Source organism: Cygnus olor, chromosome Z (genome assembly GCF_009769625.2).
Source record: "Cygnus olor isolate bCygOlo1 chromosome Z, bCygOlo1.pri.v2, whole genome shotgun sequence".
Classification (NCBI taxonomy): domain Eukaryota; kingdom Metazoa; phylum Chordata; class Aves; order Anseriformes; family Anatidae; genus Cygnus; species Cygnus olor.
The window spans coordinates 71,207,636-71,225,379 of NC_049198.1; the positions used below are offsets into that span (position 1 = coordinate 71,207,636).

The 17,744-nt window shown below is 45.9% G+C and overlaps 1 protein-coding gene across 12 annotated transcripts in view; it reads right to left on the reverse strand.

The window, feature by feature from the left end:
• Positions 1–12,707: 12,707 nt before the first annotated feature.
• The window catches only part of PALM2AKAP2 (PALM2 and AKAP2 fusion), a 253,654-nt gene continuing 248,617 nt past the window's right edge, over positions 12,708–17,744 (reverse strand). For 11 of the 12 annotated variants that reach the window (XM_040540362.1, XM_040540360.1, XM_040540358.1 and 8 more), the window contains one exon: positions 12,708–12,840. In XM_040540362.1, the coding sequence (XP_040396296.1) occupies positions 12,748–12,840 (93 nt within the window). In that variant the 3' untranslated portion in view covers positions 12,708–12,747. Of the gene's footprint in view, positions 12,841–15,903; positions 16,075–17,744 lie in introns of those variants that run through there. The other variant, XM_040540359.1, reaches the window with a different exon arrangement.

The following is a 17,744-nucleotide window of genomic DNA, read 5'->3' on the forward strand; positions in this document are numbered from 1 at the left end:
GAAAGGACCCCTAGCCAGCTGTAGAATATAATGTTTTGTTCCAACTGTGTTTTTTATTTTTTTTTCCTTTTCCTCATATTTTCTGCCAGAGGTGTTATAGTTTCTTTAGTTTTTGCTCAGAAGTGGGACAAATCTTTTTCTCCAAAGCCTGGAATATTTCCAAAGGATGGAAATTCCAGACAGCCTTACTGAAAACCCCTTGGCAGCAGCCTGGAACCAGTTCAGTCAACAAATGCAACCAGAGGAGTTGCTACGCTTCGCTGCATCCAGGGAGCCCTGAATCTTCTGCCAGACACTAGAGGGAAAGATAAACAGCTTTGTGCTGATCTAGCTTCGATTTGGGATATCGGTTATCTTGGCGTGCAGAGGAATGTTACAGGCCCTGGTCTTAAGAGTATGCAGATCTTCTCAGCTGTTAAATATGGGATGTTATCCCTCCACATTTTTTTTGCCTGTACAGGCTGTCTGGCTTATTCATCTGACGCTCTTGACATTTAGGTGATACTGTGCTATGCTCAATGCTATTTGGGCCCAGATAGCTAATGAACTGTGCTAAATGCCGTTAGTGATCTCATGAGTTACATAGATATTTCCAGGATATTCTGAGTGTTCATTCTCATTAAATGTGCCTTTTAGAGCAAGTGCTCATGGAAGGGTATAATTTTATTTCAGCAATTGCAATACGAATGCAATATAAGTTTAACACAGGCCCTAGAATATTTCCCACTGCAAAGGACTTTGCATGAATATCACATTTATCTGATCCCACAAAGATTTCAAAATTGCCATTCTTTATAATCAGCTTTTCCATGAAGCCCAGTTCTCATTTTACTAATATTTAAAGAGACTTTTGCATCTGCTTTAAAATATGTTTGTGCAGAATTAACAGAACGGAGCCTTAAGAGAGTGGCTCTTGACATTTAATAAAACGCATCTACAGAATTGCTGAGAATAGTTTAAAAGCAAAAATACAGTGGTACAGACCACTGGAAAAGGACTATGGTGTTTAAGGGCATACCACCCTACAGCCATTTTGCCTGGAGACCCACCTGAGGCCAGCTCAACACCATGTCACACCAGCTTGTGGAGTTTTGTCAATCTGACCAAGTACTGGTGTTTCGTGTTCCGATACATTGAATTTTTTTTTAAACCTTTTTTCATGGTTATGTGAATGGGGGCATGCTCAGGTCTGATCCCAGATGAAACTACCACGTTGCAGTGCAGGAGGTGCGGAGAGCTGGTTGAGGACCATGGGGAGGAGCAGCTCTTTCAGTAAAGATCTGTTTTTCTACAGAAACTGCACCTTCCTCAAAAATGACCGCAGGCTGCAGTGCCAAGCTGTGCTCTCTCCCCTGTGGTTTGGAGCCCGGCTTCCTATCTGGCTGGTGCTTACAAAGCAGACCACCTCCCGCAGACACGGGCACCAGCTCCTGCTCTGTCCCCGTGGCTCACCGGGGACCAGGACCTATGAAGAACTCTGCATGGTGCAGGGCTCCTATAGGGGTGCACCATGAGGTGGCTCAGACACTGCGACCCCTGGGCTTTCTATCCAGCGTTCAGGAGGCACAGTGACACCAGATGACACATTGAGACCATCAGTGGGGGCGTGTGGTCTCTGACACCTCTCACCAGAGGCCCAGGCCGCAGGCAATGCAGACACATGGCTCCCGGCTCCCCAGGGCCTCAAGGCCTCAGCACAGCCCCGGCCAACGTGCACGCACATGCCAGCTCCTCTGGCTGTGTGCTTCCTTCCTGTGGGAAGGCTGCAAAGCTAGAGAGAAAGGATTTTCTCCTCAGAGAAACCTCCAGGGATGCACTGGTGCTCAGGACAGATGCTGCAGCCCCCAGGACCAAGGGTTGTCCGCATGGCAGGGCAGGGGAGCCTTCCTTCCCTTGGAGAAGCTGGAAACAGCAGCACGGTTTTATTTCCCTTGGCACAGATCTGGCTGATAAAGCAGCACCATAAATCTGCGTTATCTTGCTTTCACCCCTCAAAGTCAGGGTTTTGTTTATTTTTCTTATTTCAGAGTCCTCTGCTTACCTGGTTGGAGTCTCCTTCAGGCTTCTTCCTCTGCTGGATAAACAAAACCCAGCATCCTCTACATGTGCTTTTTGCTTAGTCTGCTTCTTTTCTTTCTTTTTTTTCTTTTTTTTTTTTTTTTTTTCTTTTCTCTAGCACAAGGAATTTAGGCAATTTAGTGCTGACAGTTAACTGTATGTCTTAACAATAATCCTCTGCATGGAGACAGGGAAAAAGCTCCTTGCGGTACTCAGCATCTGCTTGATCAGCTGGACCACAGGATGAATCCTGCTGTAGTTTTTAGATAAGCACTGGATAATACTTACACTAAATGATTTTTTTGGAGCATATCCCACTTTTCATTAATATTCATTTATTTTTTAAAAAATTGTTTTGAGCATATATGGATTTGGCACACAAATGCCACAAAGTTCAAGTGTGCAAGCAGTGATGGACTTAAGAAATGAGATGAAACAAGTTGTCCTAGAACTGAAGCTTAATCTATCCTGTGTTGAATAAAGTGAAACATGTCCAGTTTGGAAAGATGAAATAACCATTGCAAAAAGATGACTATTAAAAAATTTTACTACCAAATGCAGTACAGACAATGATCTGTAAAAACCTAATTCTAAACCCAAACCTGCCCTCCTCTCTCAAAAGCTCTGTAAATCTATTTAGATATAATTTTGTTTATATACCTTGCACATTTGTTTGTTTTACTGTAGGTCTAGAAATGTTTATGGCTGTGGTGAATGGGTACTGAAAAGCTTGCAAACATGTTTAAAGAATAAGGTGTTTGAGAAAAGGAGAGCATTGTGAATGCTTGAAGACACAGGCTGTCTCTCATGCTTTTGTACCTCTTAGTGCTCTGTTTAACCTTCCTCTTTTTGAGGAGAGGAGGGCAGGTGGAAGTATTCTTTGAAGTTAAGTTCTTTTGGAGACACCCTTGCCTGGAAATCTGGCTGTTTTCACACTGTAAATCACAGAATCACAGAATATTAGGGATTGAAAGGGACCTTGAAAGATCATCTGGTCCAATCCCCCTGCCGGAGCAGGAACACCTAAATCATGTCGCACAGGAAAAATCAGGAAATCTCAGGTTAGCCTTGTGCATGGCCAAATTTACATCTCAGAAGCAAGTGAAGGATGGGCTAAGGCCACCACCTGCAGAAGGCCCTCAGTGATATCCACCCCTTAGGTTTAGAGCAGACAGGTCTTAACTGCTGCCTCTAAGTCTCTGCACACTCTACTGGGCTAGGTCCTGAACAAAGAAATTGGCAAGAAAGACGACTATGGTTTTCATCACTGGATGTTTAAATTTTCCAGGCTGTATTATGCATAACATCCTGTCAAATGTGTTCACAATTTATTTGGAAAACAACAACAACAACAAAAAATGCCAAAAAAAAACCCACCCACAACCAAGCAAAAACAAACAAAAAAAGAAACAACAACAATAAAACAAGAAACCACATACAGCCTGAGAGCTGCATATCTTGCAGCTTGCTCTGGTGTCACTTATGAGCTTCACCACCCTCTTTTTCCATGTGGCAGCTCTTCCAGGAGGGTTTACTGAACTTCTTCAGCTCAAACACAACACAAAAACACAGCTCCAAAACAGAAGAACAAATTCTCAAACATCTTCCTTGACTACAGAGTACCAGCTGCTTGTGACTGGGCAGATCCTCTAAGGACTGCCCCCCTCAAGGCTGGTGGCAACTGCCCAGCTCAGCCTGAGGTAGTTTCAGGGTATGAGGCTGTGGAATGGTAGCATCACCTGTGTGTCACTGTTTGTCTCACTGCAAACACTTCCCAGCAGCAGGTGAGGGCTTCCAGGCGACCTCGCATCACGAGGAGGGATAGCCCTGTTTGTTAAAATGTGCCATAGCCACACCTAGATAATTATCTGTCTTGCACCTTAGAGGCTGGGGTGCTTGTTAGGGGCTGGCAGGGTGGAGAGGTCCCTGCGACAGCAGAGGAAGGTGCCAGCATCCCAGTATGTCAGGGCAGAGGAATCAGTTGTTTTCTGCTCCATGCGGTGATGTAAAACTGAAGGTGCTCCTCCACAAGGGTGCATGGCGGGCTATGGTGGACTGTATCCCTGCCTGCTCCCCTGCAGGACACTGGTGGAGAATGGCACAGATGAAGTTATCTTCATCAGATAGGGCTCTGCAATCCCGTGTGGAGGTGTCACCTTCACTTCACCCAAAGGGCAGGCATGCCTCAGGTCCCCAGGGCCAGCAGCGCTGCCTCAGACAACGTGCTCCAGCAGAGAGCTCCAGGCTCCAGGGAAAGCTCTTGTAGGTATGGCAATGTGGGTCTCATTGAATACTGCTCAGGAAGATTTTAGCAAGCATCCTCCTAGGCAGACAGTACTAAGTGAATGAGTCACAAACAGCCTTGTGTATCCATAGTAGTCCAGTATGTGTATGAAAATACATTAACGGGACTAAAATTTTGCTCCTCTCCCTCTGAAGGTTCCCTTCCTCTGAGGAAAATTTTGGAGTTGAAGAGGGCTATTGGGTAAAAGGTACTAGGGAAACAAGAAAGACTGGGAAGCTTTCCAGCAATATTCCTGCTGCTAACTTTTTCCAGGCTGCAGTTCTTCAATGTCTAAGAAGCATGAATAAATATATACACAATAGTAAATTTTAACTGTGTGGCAAGACAGCTGCTGTAACTGGCATTTGTTATTCTTTCCCCCTCATTTCAGTTCTCTGTGACATTCAAATCCTTACTGAGCTAAGGGTTGGATTTTACACCCTGTGGTATTGCTGTCGAACTGGCCGTGGTGGTCGAGAGCAGGGCTGCTTCTTCCTGCTGCAAACTCCACTTTTCCTGGCAAGCTTCTCCAAAAAATTTCATACCTCCTGAAACTGCACGTGAGCAGTGAGGAGACATCCCCCCACCACTTCACGCGCTTTGGCACGGTGCTGCACAGGGCACCTTGGTCTCTGTCTGAGTGCCAGTGATGCGCCTGCCCTTGGACGTCACCTCCACAGTGACAGTGGGAGCCACCACCAGATGAACAGAGCACGGCTGTCTGGCCACAAGCTTTCAGGCTTCTCCGCAAGGACACATGGCCAAGGCAGTCTAGGGCAAAGTGGGCAGATGCCTAGGAGCAAAGCCAGAGAATGACCTCCCTGACGTTTAAAAACACACTGATTTAATACTTCTATGTGGGAAAGGTACGAGAGATTAAGGAAGATCTGAAAAATCAAGCCCTTTAGGGTACTGAAATGCTGCCTTGATCCCTTGGCACTGAAGCATCTCAATAGTAAATTCCTTGGAAACATCCTGCAAAGCTTGGGCAGGCTATATTGATCTATCTTTTAATTTCTAAGCTCAAAGAGGCTGCATGCCTGTAAATTACAGGACAATGCTATCATTCAGCTCTTCCTTTTTTCCATTTGCTGAAGGCTGACTCAGCAGGCAGTGACTGGGACGGACACCTGCGATGAATCTTGTCCTGCACCAGCGTGGCCTGGACCTGGCACCACATGAAACCTGTGCTGTAACTGGCAGAGCTTTTTGTCTGGTTTCCAAAGAGCTGGCTAAATATGCTTGTTGCCGTATAGCTTCCAACCGTGCTCAAACATGGTCCGAGCTTGCTTTCAGCTGGCTTCAGAAATGGCTCCCCGCATGAATAAATTACTATCAGCAAGATTTCTCCCTATTTGTCTTTCTGTTTTCCACTGTTATAACACTCCCCTCTGACCTGCTTTACTTATCCATCTCTCCCCCTCTTCCTGCCAGAAATTTTCACTTTCTTTGTACAGAAAGTACCACAACTTGCAATTAACTTCCCCTTTAGAAACAACCCTCTCTACCTTACGTAAGCTCAGTCTGCCTTCTCTGGAGACTTCCATGGCTGGAGCTTGGCTGAGCTGTTTCCCTCTAACACAGAATTAAAGGAAAGCTGTAATCACGCTCCTTTTGGCATGAATAATGCAACCAAGAGGCTTCATTTCACCTGGCTCTGCCCCAACACCCTTCCAGATCAACCCCAATAACATGCCTGCATTGTCTTATGCTGCACTGACACAAGCCCACATCACTGTTTTGCAGATGGTTTCAGTGCTGTGTAGCCCTCAAAGAAAAAGGACTTTTGAGGTATTTAGGTATCCTAGTGCTTTGGGACATTTGCATCTGGTCCACTTTAAGGTTTGTCTTGTGGGTCTTGGTTTATCCTCCACAGTGTCCTTTGGCAAAAATACCTGAGGGAGGGAATTGACCTGGGAGCAGGCCTGACAGGAGGCTGGTGGGGCCTGCAGAGGTGGTCAGTAAGAGACCTGTGGTGGGGGACATGGTCTGGACGAGGGTCTTCTCTATCCCATGAGGCTCAATGGGAGCAGGGTGAGATCCTCATGCTCATGGGGCCCATCTGATCTTGCTACCTGAAAACAGCTGTTTTGGGTGAGGATAGGATCGCATGGAAACCAGGAGGGAACAGCGAATGGCAAGGAGATGGGAGGGAACAGGAAAAGGTACAGCTTTGAAAGTCTGGATTTGCTGTGGGCTGGTGCTGTGGCCCAGAGCCATGCTCCTAGAGGTGGACAAGCCTTACCAGTGAGTAAGCAAGTGCCCTACTTTGTTGCCTTACCTCTCTCACCCCAATTAAGTAGGGCCGAGCACTTCCTGCCTCCTCCGCACAATGTGGGGGTGACAGAGCTGCCTGGCAAGTCAGTTCCCATTGTATACCAGGGAACTCCACCTTTCTCCATCGAGGTGACACTTCACAGACACTCAGGCTCTTCCTTCCTTTCTAATAACTGGTTCTTTTGCTTGCAACACTTTCAAAGCCTTGCATGAGCACTTCACCAGGGTTATGTCACTATCCATTTGTTTTGCTAGCACTTTCCTGGCTCCCTCTTGTTCAGATGCAGTTTGAGGGCTCTGCTCATTTTAATGTAAGGCAGAGAGAGATGCTACGAGAGGAAGAAGTACTTACAGGGGCCATTTCTACTTAAGCATCCTCCCTTGCACTGCAATACAGCCTCGCCTCCAGCTCTGCCCCCATCCCCTGCAGACACCTTCCCAGCTGGCAATGTTCCCCACAGCAAGAGATTAGCACTGCATGGTCCCTGCACTGTGTGCGCCCAGCTGCAGCCCTGCACCAGCCCGCCTGACGGGGCAATGCAGAGTCTGCAGTTGCTCCCAGCAAGGCTGGCTGGGAGCTCTGGTGCTCCCGAAGAGCTCTCAGAAGAGGAGGCACACGCTGGACATTTTCTGCACTCCCCATTCCCTACAGTCTCCCAGCAGGAACCTCGTGAGATGTGCTGTGGCTCCCCTGATCGTCTTGTGCTGGCTGAGGAGGGCTTGCTGTGTGAGTAACACCAGTGCTGTCTTCATGGTCTGGGCACCTGTATGGCCTGGAGATGATGCCAAAGCAGTGACTCCACCAAGTTGTGTACCTCCCTTGCAGACGCCTTGCAGAAGGACGGTGCCTCGAGCCTCCCTCCATCCCTTGGTGCCACCACTGTGACTTGGTAGTTTGTCTGGGAGGATGTGTATCACACCTGAAAGGCAGTGTTATCCTTAGCCAAAGGGGCTATATCTCTAGGAGGGTCTGGAGTGGGACCGAGGCAACCCCATCTCCTGCTGGTGCTCTGGCATTAATGCTTAATGTAGAAGCTCTCTTCCTGGAGATGCTATTGATAAACCAGTGGGTTAGGTGACCAAGTAACCAGGGCCCAGACAGAGCTGGCAGCAGACCCTGAGGTCTGGATGGCATTTTTTTTTTCTATTGATGCTTTTTTGTTAGTGTTGTTGTTTTTTAATGTGTTTTTACCCCAGTGCCATTGTGACAAGATGACAGTATAACCCCTGCCTTGTGGTCCTGCACCATGTGAAACATCAGGATGCTGGTTGGTTTTTCATCTGGGAAGGAGCACAGGGCTGGACCCACCTGCTGCCAGCACTCCTGGACTGCCCACCCTAGTCAATTCAATAACAAGAACGTCATCAAAAGTCATCTTCAGAGCTAATATCCATGCTAATATTTCTAGCTCTGGTCCTGCCTAGCCCTATCTCTCCTCTGCTACAGCTTGCCGTGCCCAGGTTTGGGTTCCTTATGGTGCATGCCCCACTTTTTTTTTTTTTTTAATGTCCTATTGCCACACACCTCTGGAAAACCCATCTTGTGTTCTTGCCTCCACCCAGTCTGGGAAACCTGACGGAGAGGGTGGTGCCAGCTCTAGGACAGCATTATGTTGGAGTGTGGCTTCACACTGCTTGTCAGGGACAACAAAAGAAAAGGCACAAACATATGGGTGCTCCTCAATATCAGCAGAGGCTTTCTTTCCCATGCTTGGCTATGCCAGGAGGGTGGTTAGCACAGCTGCAAAGTTATTTTTTGAAAGGTTCCTATCTATGCTTTTCCTGTTTGCAGGATAAAATGGGAAAAAGGTCATGCGTCACCTGCCTGCAAGATTAAAAATAAAAAATAAAGGGTCTAGGGAGAATTAGATGTAGTCATCAGTGTGGCTCTACCTGGCCTTGTGGCTCTGCATTAGATCAAGCTAAATCTGCCAAGGAGATCCTCTGCCTCTCATTTGCTTTCTCATTGTGGTGGAGACCGTGGTCTCTTAAAGCCACCTGCAGCATTTAGAGGTGCAATATACTCACCTTATACGTGCCTACCCCAGAAATGATGGATAAATTGTCTCCTTTATAGTCCTTAACTACATAGCAAAAATACCCTAAGGATTGGCAAATGCCATTTTGGCTACGCAGTGAGGTGGCAGGTACTTTAGATGTCCTAAGTGTTTCTAATTAAACAAATACCAGCAACTGCTAATAGCAGACTTTGTTGCCAAAATTCCCGCCACCCACTGGCATGATTGCCTGAGTTGTACAATGTCTAAATCAGGATTTGCTCACTGGAGAGGAAATCCACACTTGACTTTTCTCTGCGGGCATTTCTGGTGTTGCATGTGGAAGGGAAGCAGGAGGGCTCACAGAGGGTGCAAGGGAATCACTGCACGTGGCCCAGCGCCCACAGGGATCTCTGTGTCCTCAGCCTCTTCCAGTGGGGAGTGTTCGGGGTTGTAATTAAATGAATATACACTGAATATTCCTGGCATGGGGAGGGTGGTTGGCGTGAGCCTGCCCGGTTGCCATCATGCCCCCATAGTTGGTCTCCAGCCACCACATATCTGACACCCTAGCACCTTCCAGCTCCCATATGGGCAAGTGTGGCCATGGCTTTCCAGCAGGGATGGGGTCTCTCGTGGCCAAGCTGAGCAGGAAGGGGCTGAAGCGATGGGCAAGCAGCAAGAAGCATTGGAGCTGGCCAGCCGCCCTGCTTCCGCGCCCTGCGGGGGCACGAAGGCACAGTCAGCTGGATAGAAACACAACACGGGTTTCTGTTTTAATGAGAAAATAATTATATACTTGCATTGTAGGCCTCACAGTCACTATAAAACAGAAGCAGGATAACATTTAAGTGGTTAACATACAGAAAGCCAGGTATTGTTGAAACTGGTTGGTAAGTCATGACAAGGATGCCACCTTTTGGTTGCCAAACAAATCAATGTTACTGTATTTTCCTTCAGACAGCGTCAATACGGAGCAAGGTGAAGCCCAAACTAGCAGCGTTTAAAACAAATTGCTCAGAAAACCTGCACTGTAACCCCAAACTGATTATAATCACAAACGCTAATGCTTAACTATCCCTCAATACACAGTTTCATTAAAACCAGTCTTTGCCACGGGAAAGGATCTGAGTGTTTCTTCTGTGGAGACAAAGTTAACTCTGCAATAGTGCTCCTTGGTTGCATTGGATATAGTTATATATAGATAGATATGTATTACTGGCGTATACTTATAAACACCTAAGCTCGGTAGCATGCAAATGAAATAACAAAGAGGCAAGTAAACTGCATAGCACTCGTGCTGTTGCAGCACTGAATGCGCGCTGCGGACGAGTGTCCATAATTTCTGGAAGAGAAGAACACTGCTGGATGCAAGGTTTGGCTGCTCGGCACTGACACGCCGCACGCCTCCGGTGCAGGGGGCAATGTGATTTGCACTCCAAAGACCAAGGTGGGGTCAACGCAACGCAAGAGAAGGTGCCTCATGATGGGCGGTCAACGTCAGTGGCTTCCAGTGAGAAGAGCAGGAGGGAAAGGTAGACCTCCAGATTAAAGAAAGTAAAAGATGCAAGTTCCTGGGAGCACACACCAGGGGAAACATTGTCTGATGCAAGACCACCTCACCATGAGCACACGGCCATCTCTTCTGCTCAGGACACTTTTCCCCAGTCTCACCCCTGTTCTGCCCGGGGGTGGAGGGAGGCAGGGCTCCTCCTGGTACAGGTGTGTAGCGCTCGTGGGTGCTGCTACATGACGTATGGTCCTGCTGGGCTGCAGCACCAGTTGCTTGCCTTTCCTACAGCCTCGTGGCCAGGCTGAACCCACCCAGATGTGGACCACGGTTCACTGCTGGTCGCCTGGACTTGGCAGTGGGTGCCTCTATCAAGGTCGTCCTGCCCCCATGTGCGTGTGGTGTCCCCCCTGCACCCAGGCTAGGGCATCCTTGAGACAAGCTGGCTGCCTTCCTCACTGCAAACAGGCCAGCAGGGTTTTCTTTTGCTCAACAGCACTGAAGGAGACAATCCACAAAGTTTACACGTGCCTATAGTCACATCCACTGCAATTCCCTGAAAATAGGCCTCAAAATGCTATAGTGTCTACGCACAGAGAGAGCATGCTGGACGAAATTGTGGGGGGAAAAAAATCATTTGGTTGCAAGCTCTGTGTTTGTTTAAGAAAAGCACCAGAAGTATGTTCACAGTATTGGTACTCACTTGAAATGAGCTCACTGTTTCAGGATAAAACAGTGTAGCAGGCCATAAAACCAAGGAGAGGCTTAAGGGAGGACCAGCATTGAGGGCAATGGTTTTAAAAATAATTCAAAATAATAATTGGTTGTTTATAAAAAAAGACAGAACATTTTATATAGAAAAAAAGCTGTCTTTTTTTTTTCTTTTTTTCTGTCACCTCCCAAACTTGTTCATTTCTGGTCCAGAAATTATGGTTCCCAGTTGTAAAATACTCTTATTGTATTGCTCGCGTGAAAAGAAAAGAGTAAACCCGCAGCCTCTATACTACATACAAATACAAAGCACAAGAATAAATACCACATTTCTTTTCCTAATTGTCAGCTTACAAAACTGGTCAGTACTTTGCAATTGTGACTCATGCAAATACCATGTTGGGTCAAATTTTAATATCACAAATACTGCATTAACTCAGTGCCTTGTTTTTATATCCCCTTTCAGAAAAAAAAATAGCACTCATCCCTATAGCTGGTAAACAGCCTTGGAGAAAATAACACACACACCGCCATACGACTTCTCGCACACGCCTCACACCCACATGCACACCTGCACACCCACGCCCCCATGCACACACAGATGCACACGAATCCTTCACTGCTGATCCCAAGCCTAAGCAACGACTAGAGGCTCGACGGTCTGCTTGTAGCTCTGAAAACACTGGCTGAATGGCAAAAGTCACGTTTTTCTTCCTTTGTCTGCTCTCCCTTGCTCAATCTTTCTCACTCACTTCCCCCCTTAACTTTTGTGTTGCCTGGAAACCTGGAGACTCCCACAAAGCACTCTGCTCCGAAGGCTTTTTATGCTGTATAAATATAGTTAAAGACGTAGCTATCATCTTTCTTCTTTATTTCATACCTCTTCCTAGGCCAGAGTCTGGCTTAGTTCAATTATTGCCTCATTTAAAAATTAAATGTCCTTTATTTGTATTCATTTCCCACTACCTTTCTACTTCAAATTACCCATCTTCATAGGTTTTACACATACGCCATTCTTTTCCCTCCCCACCATCAAAAAATAGTTGTAATCCGCTAAATACAGATTTTCTATTTAGAAACTTTGTTATGTAAATATGATCTGAGAACCTGGAGCTCAGGTGATATTGCAAGCGTATAGGATCCTAAAGCTAAGGTAATCCATTTGGCTTAGCTCTCATCCCCATCTATTCCACTCCTTAATTGTGATGGCTTGTGTTTGCAACACAAGGACTGTATTTTACTGAGCCTAGTGGATTGTACATTTGCAATAGCTGCTTCCCCATTTATTTATTTGTTTTTCCTTTTAAACAGATAAATTACTAGATAAGGGGAGCAGAACCCCTCCCTCCAAAAAAACCCCACCCCAATCCCAGTCCCAAACCCAAACTCTTCAGTCCCCTCAAAGAAATAACATCAGAGGGCAACATCGTCGTGTTTTGGGGGTGTCTTTGTGGGGGGGGTTCGCCGAGGTGATGCTGACAGTCTCGGTGCAGCGGCTGTGGGAGAAGAACCTGGAGGTGGGTCCAGTGGGGGGCTGTGAATCTGGCCAGGGGGATGCACGACCCTTCCCCTCCAGCCGCTTCTCCGGCCCATGGGGATGGCCTCCCACCGGTCCCGGGGGGTCCCACACCCTGTATCCCCCCCACCCCGGGGGTTATTTCCTAGTGGGGAGACAGGGGAGAGAGGAGGGGGCATTTCCTGGGTGCGTTTTTCCTGTTGTTTTAAGATTGCCGGGAGCTGGATCATTTCTGTGTCTATGTGCATCATCGAGTTTGTTGTGTATTTAATAAATATCGGATTTAAATGCTGCTGCTTTTTTTGTTTCATTTTTCCTCCTTTCTCTCTCTCTTTTTTTTTTGTTTTCGTTTTGTTTTTGGTTTCGCAGCTGCTCTCGTGGTGCTGCCGCGTGGTTACTCGTCCTCCTCCCGGTTGGCGTAGATGCCGGCTTCCCAGCGCAGCGCCAGGGCACTCTTCCTGCGGTTCACTCTGGTGGCCTCCAGGACCTGGTTTGGGAGAGAAAGGGAGAAGACACCTGTCACTTAGCCACCCTGTCCCCATGTTGGGGTGCCCCTCCTCTGCAAACCAGGGCGCCGCATGCGATGAAACGCTTGCTGATGTAACAGAGGGGGGGCGCACACGCTGGAGCCTGTGAGATGCTTACTGTGACACATCACCCCTGTAGGCAAAATTAGGCAGCCCCCCCAAACCCTTGCATCTTCTTCTCGTGGTCTTTGGCTTTGCAGCAGCCCAGACACCGCAACTGAAGCACTGCTGGAGTGAAAAACCACTCCGTGAACATGGGGAAGGGGCCTGACACGAGGAGGACCCGTGTGGTCTGCTACGAGATGGGCCCTGGCACAGCTGTATGTTCTTCATACACAAGCACGCGTACATATACACACACACGTATAAAAAATACTTACAGTCTGTGTATTACATATATATGCACACACATGCACATACAGAAGCAATTATTTTAGGTAGGAAGGTTTTAATATGTGTTCCAACAAGGTGAAAAGAATAATTCAGACCAGGCCAAATGGTGTTAGCATGTATGTGATGTGCTCCTCTGAGAATGATGAACAGCAGAGGAGTATGCCAAAAGGAGATTTGGGGCCTTCTTGCAGAAGCACAAAGCAACGTTATTTCCTGACCAACAACGAGTAACAGCCCCATGATCAAACTACAAAACTGTCAGTGTCCACTGCGCTCAGTGGGTTTTAAATCAACCCTCCCAGAGAAGACAAATTTTAAAATATTTAAAGAGATAGTAAAAACAAACAAGCATAACAACAACAAAAAATAAACAGCACCACCACCAGAAAACCAACAATATGTGACCGTTCACTGAACTAATATTTGCCACTCCAGGTCCTCATTGCTTCCTGAAGGTTGCTCTGCACTGTCTATGACTTCGGAGAAGTAACTGGCCTTTTGAGAGAGACGCCATTTTACTCCTCTGTGTAGAATGCCAGATGTGGTGAGGTGTCAGGTCTTGGTTGGAATAAAAATAATCAACTGAAGACTAAATAAACTGTTCTTTCAGCCTGTGATAAGCTGTGGCTGGACCAGTACACAGGTGCTAGGGGCTCCTGTACCAACAACATCAGGAAATCAGCTTTGAACTGTCAGCTGAAACTGCTGGCCATAATTGTGCTTATAGCAACAAGAACACTTCTTCATTTACGCTAAAGCCCAAACCTCCATTCGGGTCCTGAAGGTGAGGTCGGTTGTGTCCACTTTATTATTTCCGTTATTATTTTCTTGCCTTTATTAGTGTATTTTTTCCTTTATTGTTTTGAGTATGACTATGAACAAGCCAAAGAGCAAAAGGCAAAATCCATCCACCAGAGATAAGTATGAGCCAAATCTCCATCTGCTTCCCAGCACTGACCAGGGCTACAAATCTGGTCCATGTCCACTGGAGGGATTTATTGCTGAGATTTTGCTCAAACTCAGGTCTCCTCTTTGCAGAACCACCATCAGAGGTGGAAACAGAGTTGAGCAGTTTTTGTTTCACCCACTAGAGGGTAACTGTGCCCACAAACCTAACGATTCATCCAAAAGTCAGTGAAAAAATCCTTCTGAGACATCAAGCACTGTGTTGAAGCTACTCCAGCTGCAAGGCTGAAGACTGGAGGAGTCTTCAGACAGGAGACTGGAGACCTATGTGCCTGGGATTTTGAGTGCCCGAACCAAGGAAAGACAACCCAAACCAAGCCTCTGAACAATGCAGAAAATAAAACTGGGATGTGCTAATAGGGCATCATCTTCTCATCCTCTCAGAATAGGAAAATACAGAGGCTGCTCGAGGTTTAGCAATGAAGGGTGAAAAAAACAGTGCTATTTTTTCAGATAGCAACAGGAAAATACTGTGAGACAAGAGACTATCAAAGCCACTACAAGATAATGAGTAAAGAAAACACAGAAAATTGTTTTTTTCCCCACTGGATAATGGAATAAACACAAAAAAATAGCCAATTCAGCACAAGTTTCAAATCAAAACTTCCACTGTCACAGAGTTGTGATGTATTTAAGTGAGGTCTTATGATTTTGGCCTGTAGGTTTGTGCTAGCTGAAAATAAAATGGATTTTATGTCATTTATAATAATTTCTGGTCAGTGTCTTCCTTGCTGGAAATCATCCCGTTGCAGTGGTCTTTGATGGTGTTTGTAACAGTCAGGACCCTGAAGATTTCAGCTTTAGATCAGTCACCCTGTTGTTGTCTTAAGAGACAAGTCAGGGTTTCTTCCATTTACCACCTGTCTGCAAATGCGCCCAGAAGCCTGTCTTCTTCTGCAAACATCACCAGAACTGTTAGAAGAATTATGTCAGAGACATGGAGGGCAATGAACACAGGCTTAGCCTCTGCAGGAAAACATGTACTGATGTCTGGCGTATTATTAAATACCAGAGATACACTTAAGCGGGTAGTTAACAGCTAAGGATCCTTTTGAGCAGCTACCCCAGAAGGATCTTTTTAACTTACTGAAAGGAGTGTTTGACCTGCTGTGTCAGTTTTATGCCTGCTAGTACCCAACTGGAGTTGTCTGAAATTGGTGGCTGAGCTCAAGAAAGGTCACAAAGCAAGCAGTTTGCTCGTCCTTGGACTGTTGACCTGAGCTGGCCGTGCCCTAGTAGTTGGGCCTTGTCAGTCAAAAAAGTAATGCAATATAAGATGTCCTATTTGGGAAAGGCAATTTGCCTACAAGCTGCATTAAAAGAGGATGAATTTGGAGCACAGAAATTGCCGCAAAGGAAGGACACGTACCAAGATATATAAGGCTGTAAAAACCTCTCGGTAAAAAACTGCTGCACGGATCTTGTGGTTACAGCTCTGGAGTCATGCTAAGAATCTCAGAGGGCTCTTTATTGGCAGATTTGATATAATATAATTTGAGGATTTGAAGAAAAGACTGAAATGGCCACCACTGTCAAGTGCAAGATTAATTTATCTATCCACCCTAGAGATGGAGACCAATCTGTCCTGAATCTCCCTCCAACACACATAATAACTGCTCTCTTACTGGTAATGAGAATAAAAAGCAAAATAAAGCTATGCTTTAGTTCACAGCATATTTATTGCCACCAGCTGGTGCTGAGTGAAACACACTACTGTACAATACAGGCTAATTTTTATTGTACAGTGGCAGCAAGACTGATGTGGAAGCAAAATGACTTTTCTGGAACTTCATATTTTATTGATTCTTCCCATCTGGACCCGGAGGAACTAAAAGCTACAAAAGAAAGAAAATGCAAATGTCTGAGTGACTAAATTCTGACAGTTCCATGCAGAAAGACACCTCCAGGGAAGCGCCCCATGCACGAACAAAAGCATGAAGGCACAAAACAGACTGGTTATTCCTGCAGACGTGACTGTGCCTGTTCAGGAGCAGAAAACCAAGTGCTTTAACATAAAACTACAGCTACTGAGAGACAAAACAAACCTGGTTCTTCAGTACAAAGATATTTGCTGTACTGCACCTACTTAGGGCTAATCCCTGGATATACCAGACCTCTAGTGAGCACGGTGAGGAGCTGAGTATCTGAACCAAAACGTGTTTATCTGAAACAGGACAGTAACTGTACTACTGCTGCTGGTCTGTGTTGTAACATAAGTTGTGTGTCCTCTACCATAAAATCCAGTATGCTGGTTATCTATTTTGTAACCAAAAAATTTTCAGCAGTAACCTTAGAAAACTGCACAAGCATTACCTTACTGCATTTGTGACCTACAGCATAATTAGTGTTAAGCAAACTCGTAATAATGCCCAGTAAATCTGAAAATATTTTCATTTCTAAGGACAAAACCAGATGATTTTAAGGATAAGTACAATCTGCATATGAGCAGGCACACAGTTATCAGTGGTCCCTTTACAACTTCAAAAGTACTTGCTTTAAACACAGGCTCCACTGCTTCTGCAACAGCTTTGTAGGGCTGCTGCCGTGCTGAAAAGACACATCTCTCCAATCTCCATTCATGCGCATTGATTTCCAGCTTTCTCCTTGTATTAATGTCCTTTTACAAGGTGGACATGCAACCTAGGGCATATTGAATCTACACCTTAGCTCCTGCCTCCCACACAACATCGGATGCTCTGACCATCACTGAGTGCTTGTGAGCCATAACCCAAATTGTTGTGCAGATACCATGGGGGAGAAGAGGCCTGGCCTGAGTGTGAAATCAGGTTTCTGGAAGTACACTACTCCTATACTGATTAATTCCCCATAAATAATCCACACAACGATCAATCACTGGTTGGTATCAGTGAGCTAAAACCCAGAGTAAACTATTTAATGAATTGGGAAGGGCACAGACTTTTTACTTCTTAGGAGAGATGATGTTCATATACTTGTCTCAAGGCAGCTGATGTGCTATGAAACAGGGAAGTAGTGTAAAGTTTGTGTGTGTAATGCAATGCTGATGCTGGCCAGACGAGTGTCAGTCATCACCAGGATCTGTTTAGGTAATACCCGTAGAGAAGTCCCGATTTACATGTATGCCTGCATAGAAAATCACAGGCAGTTGAAATGTCCATGTTTTTGAGCAGGTTGTTCCTAAAAAACACTGCAAAATTGTAGCTTGTATCAACTCCCTGCTCCTAAAATTGTTGCATTTGGCAGAGCCCAGCTTTGTAGGGATAATGACTGTGCACACATCCTGCTAACATGTCAAATGTCACTGAAAATATCCTTTTTTAAAGCAGGTCTGTATTTCTTCTAAGCTGAGACCAACACTGATGCTAAGTAGTGGGACTTCCATCAGTTGTCACATCACAAGGCACAGGGATGAGAACAGGCTCACAAAACAGACAAAGCTGAGACCGTGCACTCAGATCTGTCTCTCTTCTTCCACTGACGAAAGGTTGGTGTGTGGGTTCCTTACAAAATGCTTAAGATTTTGCTA